Here is an 8,688-nt window from a genome sequence, read left to right as displayed (position 1 = left end):
AATATTTCAGAAAAAGCAAGTGTTGATATATTGTTCTCTAATTTTGATCACTACTGAATATTTAGTTTAACTTCCTAGGATATTACATATTCTTTAAATATCAAAATATTCAAAGTAAAATGTAACTTTTTTTTCATATTTAAGAATAGATCTAATACATTGTAAAACACCTTTGCACAAGCACCCTTAAACGTTAAACTGCAGTACTTTAACACCCTCGCCTTTATATTTGAAGAATACAGTTGTATCCTCTACAAGTTAACTAATTTCTCTACCCAAATATACATAACATTTATTAAGGTATTATTATGAAGGGAGCACTTAATAAATTAAAAAGGGAGAAATACTACTGCTTGTTATAAACCTTGAGATATTCCTTCTGATCTTAAAAGTACTACCCTTATGAAGTGTCCAAACAATACTTTGAAATAGAGAGCATGCCTTAATATTTAAATATAAATGTATTATCCAGCGTATCAAACACTTTTAAGAATCAACAAGATCAATCAAACCGTCACCTTTCAAAAGTCAAATAAATATAAAATGATTCGAAATACAGGACGGTCCATCGATGTCAATGACGTCAATGTCCCCTAGAGACCGACTCCGCCCAGAACTTCCCGACAAGCAACAGTGCAAACCCTTTGACCCGGCGCTTTGTGCTAAACATCCGGGCTAATGTGCAAAGAGAGTGGGAAAGATGGCGGCGTTGGTGTTCCCTGCTGATTGGATGAGAAACTGGGAAAAATCGGGGCGCAGTGAATTGTAAGTTGGAATCTGTCGGATCATTAGACTCGTGGATCTGTTTAGGGTAGTGAGATTTGATTAAATTGGTTAGTTTTACTTTTGATGTGCAGCCAATCCATGTACTTTATTATTTATCGTTTTTTTGCGGCGTCAAAGCTCCGGGAGGTGACGGCGAGGGCCGAGGGCGGACAATCGGCCGCGGGAGTCAAGCTTGAGCAGCCCCGCATTTAATGAGCGTATCCAGATAGAACCTACACAGGACCTTCCTTGACGTGGACGTGCCTTTGGTCGTGTTTACGTACTTATTTTATACTTTGATAAGAGCTACACTTTCTTGATTACCCACATTTCGTTTTCTGGTCGATTAAAAAAAAAAAAAAAAAATCAATTATCTGCGTGTTCTGCACACTAAGGATCAAACTCATTGGATTTATTATTGTCTGAACTATTAGCTGTAGCCTGCTTGTCTTTATCTGCAGATGACATGTACGTTCACTGTATTTTTTATTTATGCAATGTTTAAAGAATGGTTTTCTTTTTTCAGTGCATAAAAATGCATTGAATGCAAAGTCCCTTAGTTAAATTGGCATGTAGTGTGGCGCAGTGGTTAAGGCTTTGGACTTAAACCCCGAGGTTGTGGGCTTAAATCCCGCCACTGACACTGTGTGACCCTGAGTATATCGCTTCAATTGGAAAAAGAAAATAAGTTTAACCAATTGTACCTCAGATGTTGCAAGCCCTTTGAATAAAGGCGTCGTCCAATTAAATAAATGTAAACTGAACCTTTGCAATGCTTGCTTTAGAGTTTTTTCACCACTATCAAATCTGAACTGGCCTCCATGTGTTGTTGCATTATCCATCCATTTTGTGTTATCGTCTTTTCTACGTTAAGGTCGCATACACAGTTTAATTCTCCGATAAATCTAAAAGGTAAATTGTTGTTTGAGAATACCCAGACAAATCCACGGGTACTCCTAGAATGTGAGTTCAGTATACAGGGGATGAGATCAAGAGTCCAACTCGAGACTCCCGAGCGTGTAAGACTACAATACTAAACTCGGCGCCATCGTGTTCACGGACATAGCAACACTTAAACGTACATGTCTCGCACTGGTCAGTCGAACGTGTCACACCTTTGCTTTAAGTTTTTTTTTCATTTAAGATCGTTGTCGTCCCAGAATATTTCGGTACAGATAGTTTTCACCTGTTTTGAAACTATTATTGCCTTCAGTTTAATTTTAGATTGTAGTTTTTTATTTAGTCATGTTAGCTAAAGAAAACATGAAATTTGTTTTCTCTGTTGTAACCAGTGACAGGAATGAGATAAAACTTTTGACAAGTGAGGCTGACATACAAATTCTAAAATAGTAACATAATTTTAAAAAAGTGATTCTTTGGTATATGTTTTACCCCAAGTGGTTTACGTGACACAAATGAAAACCCCCGAACTTCAATTATTTTTTTTAGTTATCTCTGCAATTCCTTATTAAAAGGTTGTTTGTTTAGGTTTTGAAAGTGGCAGTCTTACCTTATTTACTCAAGTTAAGTTCTGCATGTAATGGGTGTCAGTCATCAGTTGAAATGATTCACAGTTTTTTCAACATTGCCCTCTGACACACACTTAAATCATTTATTTTGACCCTAATAGCTTCAGCCATATTTTTGGTAATTTGCTGGAATTATTTATAATTTTGATTTGTCAGACCATTAAATTTGACATTGAAGTTTAAAGTAATGATAGACTGGGTCACACTGCAATAAAAGGACAGATTAGGCCCTACTCCTGTAGTGAATGTGCACATAAACACTTCCAGTCAAATGTTTTAAACATCTCAGCTTTCCTAGATTTTCTTCATTTTTAATCAAATGAAATGAATGGCCTAAAATGGTGAAAAGGTAAACAGTAACCTGCCATAGATTTCTATTTAAAGTATAGGTTAGCAAAAACAAAATTAATGAAATTGCATAAATATACAAATGGGCCTTCTTCAGGAAGCAATAGGTTACAACTCACAGACGTTTTGCAACAATTAAAGTAAATTTAGCCTTGCAAGTTGAAACAAACAATTCGCAAAGGCAGCCTACTTTGTGTGGATTAGTTATAAACCCTTTGTCTGTCTTAAAGCTGAGTTCGAACAGACTGAAGTACTGCTATGAAATTAATAAATGAAGTGAGACAGTGCATTATTAGTTTAGGCAATTGGAAACTGGAAGGAACTCTGATAAGGAAGAGATCTGGCAAACCCAATGTCACAACCCAGTCAGAAAACAAGTATCTGAGGGTCACCAACTTGCATGATTTTTTTTTTTTTTTGTTTTTTCTGTAAATGAAAGACCTACACTTCTAAGGCTAATAATGCTCTGTGTCATTAAATTTAGTTGCTGTTTTCTCGCCATTATCACTGGAATATTGTCCAAGTAATACTTCAGAGGGTGTGGTAACCCAGTGTGTTCCTATTCTGCTTTAAGACAGACAGAGGGATTTTAAGTAATTCACAGAAGTTGGAATGCCTGTGCAAACTGTTTGCTTTAACTTGCATTGGTCAATTTACTTTAATTGCTGCAGGACATCTGTAGGTTGTAACCTGTTAGTTGGATCTTCAGGGAACATTTGTAATATTCTGATACTTTCATTTTTCAATTTTTGCTAACTTAAACTTTAAATTTAAGCCTCTGGCAGTTTAATGCTTAGTATTTCACCACTTTAGGTCATTCATTGCATTTCAACTGATTTAAACTCCGTGAAAAGCTGGAAAAACTGAGATGTTCTAAAACTTTTGATACAGTTGAATCTCAGACATGGTAGATGAAGAATTATTGGCCATGTAGGCATTTACACATGTCCAATGTTTAAAAATGATAAAGGAAAAAGTCAGTATCACATTTAAAAGTAAATTAATGGATATATTTTACATAGATTTACCTGAGGTAAAATTCAATCTTATGAGTAAAATGCATGACAGTGAGTTACTAGTGATCAACTTAAATGGTCTTAAATTGTCTTCTGTCAAAAAATTATATAGTAAAGATGTTTACGTACTTTATAATTTGATACACAGTTAAGTCTTGGCTTGTAGCTGATGCATTGAATAATACAACACAGGGTTATCACTGAGGCAATGTATGCGTCTGCGCAAGTTACTTAATTCACAGAGTAAAGAAATGCAAACATCTGTACAATATTTGGGTAAAATAATATAAATACAGTAAGTTAATTCTTTTTAAAATCCTACTTAATTGGTCCAGCTTTGACCTCTGCATATATGGTTAAAATTGTGTACATACATAACAAAAATGAAAATAAAACGCTATTAAATAAAACAGCAATAAGAAAAAAAATGGTCATGCTGCATGCATGCACATATAAATATGTGGAATGTACACAGCCTTTCTTAATGTACTTCAGAAGTCATCAATCCTTTTTGAAATGGAGATAGATAAAATAAAGAAATAACTCATTTGCTGATGTCTTTGTGGGATTTAAACATCTTAGTTGGTATACCAATACTAAAGTCTAAGTGCTCTTAGTGAGAAGCATTTAAAAACAAATACATGTATGCCAAACTGTGAATACATTTTACTAGGCCATTTTATATATGTAAGGGGTATCGGTGAATTGTAGGACATTTACTGTTGCATCAACAGGGAAGTATTAATTTCAGGTTCCATTTTTTGTTTTCCTTGAATGCTGTTTGTTTACAAAATAAAAATGAGCATGACTTAACTTTTTTCCAGTAACTGCGTGTTTTTATTATCAAATAATCATTTGAAATATATACATTTCCTTATATTCTTATAACTCTTTATTCAGAGTAACCTCAACTATTGTTATGCAGTTTTAAATAAAACACTTTTCTTACTGGTCTTCACATGCATAAATATAATACTTTTTCAGGAATTTTAAAAAATGATTTGTTAATTATGATTATATTTCAAATTTATGTAAAGGTTTGCGGTGCACAATCTCTTCAGTTGTCATTAATTTAAATGAAAGGAGCAACACTTCTTATGTTTAGCCTATTGGGCCCCGAACTAGGGATATATTTTGATAATTGATGGAATGTTAATATTCCTTCTGCTAATGAGCTGTATTACTAATTATTTGCAATAGCACAGTGACACTGAAAAAAGAAAAGCTGTGCTATCATCATCTCTCCCATCTGCAGATAAATGTCCATGATCTTCCATTACTAAATAAACAAAGTCATCCAAGTTAACATCACCTGGGGACTCCATGTCATCCACTCAAAAATAGACTAGTCTATTCAGTATGTTGCAAATATATTTGTGCAACTTTCCAGTATTCACCATGTAAGATAGAAGTAATGAGTATATTCAATCATTATACTGAAAGGATATCACTTAGGAATATTTTTAGTACAGATTGCATAAATTTTTATTTGACATCCAATGAATGTACAGTTGTGTATTTTGTTTTTATTTATAAAAAAAACAGCAGGACATTAGGACAGCACTTCAGAAAATCAGCTTCGAAAGAGGACATAAATATGCTGCTTCAGCTGACATAGTATACTCACTAATCACAATGCTAGAAAGTAAAGACTTGTTGGATGCTGATTAGCACAAGCAAGTATGAATTTCATTATATTCTGTACAATAATTGCTATGTAAATCTAGAAGTAATATTTGATTTCAGTTGCGACATGTCCACGCTGTAGTGAGTGTAGTCAAGGTTCAAGTCAAACACAGAAGCAGTGAAAGAAAAACAAAACATTACTTTTAAGTAATGACAATCTGTCAGTGACATTTTCAAAATTAAGTAGATGTTCTTCATGCTTGGATCTGAGTGCTACTGTGGCTTTATGATAGCTGAGTACTGTTTTTTCTGTGGTAACAGAAGTGATTTTATATTCTCAGTCATGTGACCAACATGTGGAGTGAATTGGATTATGCTTTTATAAATACAATTTATTACTATGTTCAGAATTTTTTCTCTTGTATTTTTTATCCCTTTATTCTGTTAAAGACAAACACTTTATTGTTAAATTAATAATTACTAGCACTTGCCTGGACTGTTCGTGGGTTATTCCTCTGCCTTAACAGAATTTATCTGGTACAGTCAGTGGTGTTGTTTTTATTTTCTGTGGCATTCTTTAACTTTTGCACAGAATACTTTTGATCTTCTTTTAAACAAAATGGATGTCTTTGCTCGTGTTACTGCAGAACTGTTCTTTTATAGGAATTGTCATTTTTATAGGGGCCTGATGTTTTATCTTAAAAAAAAAAAAAAAAAAACAACTGAATTTAACAGGCTTGACGAAGGACACTGTAACATTAAAGTGTTAACTTTAGATTTCGAATGCAATGCGCAGGTTGTGGCTGCAGGTTTTAGTTCTAACCAGGTTCTGTTTTTACAGTAGTTGGTCTTCTACCCTGATATTTTTTACATTTGAAATCTAATATGAGCAAATAAGAGGTTGATCTAAACTTTAAGATTCTATATTGATTCTATATTTAGTTTTATTATATTATTTTTACAGACACTGTGTTTTAAGTCATCATTTTGAATCTGTGGTAATACAACAATTACTAATAAAGTATTCTTGCACATTAGATTAGAGATTGTAATTAGATATGTGGCATTCCATTTCAGTACATATAACATTCATCTGAAAATGTATTTTATAAAGGGATTGTCTATTGCTTTACAGAGTGCTCTACATTAATTTAAGAAATCCTGTTATTAAGGACCATTTTTCCTGTGCATTCTATTTCCTCAGTGTACTATTTTTTTTTCTTTTGGGGAATCTTGCATTTGAGTTCAGAGATATCCACATTCTGCTTAATGATGCTGTCATGGTGACGATACCAACAGCATGTCTTTCCCTGTGGAATGTTTGAAGGGCACATTTTTTTCTTTATTTATTATTTTAGTAGTTTTATATAACAAAGGTAAAATGAACAAAGGTTATTGTGCACTGTAAAGTAATTTGTTACATTATTGTAATGGGAGATGTTTATTGTAGCAATTTTCCTACTATGGTCTATAATAACTTTGTTTTAATTTTCAGTACATTATTTGTTTTCACAGATTTTCACTCAAATTTGAGTTTTTTAAAAATCTTGAGATCTTAAAAACAAATTTATTTGAATAGGTTTTCTTTTAGGAAAAATGATGTGCCAGATACCTTTTTATAGTTTTAGTAACAATATAAAGTATTTCAAAGTGCATTTCTGCAGAGTACAACTGTATTTGTTCATTATTGTGTTGATAGTGTAAATTGTTTCCTTATGTACATTTATTTCCACACCATGTGTGATGACAAATATTAATGTGTTTATTTATTAAATTTGCATTTCTGTGATTGTAGATCAGTATCCCAGTATCATGCAGCATAAAGGTGCTACTTTGTAGTTTTCTGCCTGGATTATTTAGAAGTTATTTTTTCGACCTTTTTGATTTGTATTTATCTGTAACAATAGATTAATCAAATAATTCTCCAAAAAGTAAAAGTAATCTTGAAAGTTTAATGTTTCAGGCTATTCACTGGTCAGAAGCAGGAAACTCATGTCATCTTTATCGAGTATTTAGCAGCCTTTTGTTACTTATGTAATAAGTGAAAAGTAATAATTCTGCCTAACTTGCTTAACCTAGAAAATGTGTGTTCCCCACCTCAACCCCTTAATAAATACTTTTAGTATTTAATATGTGGTGGCTTTTTGGTACCGGAGGTGTGTAACAAACAACAAAATGTTCATTAATATATTGATTATCGTAGTATAAATGTACATCAGTATAGCTAGCATATTATATATAACATGACAAGGACATCTTATTTGCATGTCTAACCATTAGATTCTTTGCTTAATTTTGTGATGTATTTATTATGTGCATTACAGTCAGTATGAAGTATCCTTGGCTTTGTTCTCTTTGATATCGGCACTTAGTGTCCAATAAGAAGCCTGTTTTTTTTTTTTTGAAGGGTTGTGTCTTCATATGTATCTTCTAATCAGAAGTGTGTGATTCATAAACCTTAATGTTAAAATAAAAATAGCAATAATGTAAATATATAAAGACATTTAGCAATCAGAATATTCTGCTCATCTGTATTGCATTTTTTTCCTATAATTGTTAAAGGTGATAAAAGGGAAACTGAGTTTAGTGGTGTCTGTTACTCATTATTTGCCTGTTCTAGTTCAGAACACTCAACTGGCATCCATTGCTGAGAAGTATCTGGTTCTACACATCTTTTTTACATTTTGATTAACGTCTGTGAGCAATTGCATGCTATTTTGTATGCAGTAATCACTTTTTTCTTTGATTACATCACTTTATTTCTGCTGACAATCCAGTTTGTATGAAGGTGTCATTTAATTTGAAGGTTGTAGTTGTTGTTGTGGTTGTGTGTGTATCTATGTATGTGTGTGGGGTGTGTGTGTTTTTTTTTAATTCATTTTTTTAATTATTAAAACAACTGTCATAAGCTTGTCATGCTTTGCTGTAGTGCTGGGCGGTATGGCCAAAATTCTATATCACAATATTTTTCAAAATTATACCGGTTTCACAGTATTCAATGGTATTTTTTCCCCCATGCATGAGTGGATGTTAACTACATGTTCCACTGCAATCACTGCAGTAGACTGGTTAAGAATAAGCTATTCCACTGTCATGAAAATTGTACAAAAAAACATTTTAATGTGCACACAAGTATTAATACTGCTGTTGTCAAACTGTGGGGTGTGCCCGGGAGGGATGGGCGCTAAAGCTGTACAAAGGGGTGTCAAATAAATGAACAAGACATCAAAATTAATTTTTTACATTTTTATTTCAAATTTAAATTTGCAAGTATATAATCACAACGAATGCATTATAAATAAAATAAAATTAAAATTAAACATTTGTAAGGCATAGATCTAATGACTGACGAGTGGCACTGCTGCTTTTATAGTCGCGTATTTTCAATCCAGAAAGTTCGAGAT

General features: G+C 32.9%; 1 protein-coding gene across 1 annotated transcript in view; it reads left to right on the top strand.

Annotated features, from left to right (window-relative positions):
• The first annotated feature begins 659 nt into the window (after positions 1-659).
• thoc2 (THO complex 2) overlaps positions 660-8,688 on the top strand; it is a 133,891-nt gene continuing 125,862 nt past the window's right edge. Inside the window, exon 1 of the mRNA XM_039766308.1 lies at positions 660-765. Coding sequence (XP_039622242.1) covers positions 701-765 — 65 coding nt within the window. The 5' untranslated portion in view covers positions 660-700. The remainder of the gene's footprint in view (positions 766-8,688) is intronic.

This window comes from Polypterus senegalus, chromosome 10 (genome assembly GCF_016835505.1).
Source record: "Polypterus senegalus isolate Bchr_013 chromosome 10, ASM1683550v1, whole genome shotgun sequence".
Classification (NCBI taxonomy): Eukaryota; Metazoa; Chordata; class Cladistia; order Polypteriformes; family Polypteridae; genus Polypterus; species Polypterus senegalus.
Note: the sequence above shows the minus strand (reverse complement) of the source record. Positions and strands in the feature narration are given on the sequence as shown.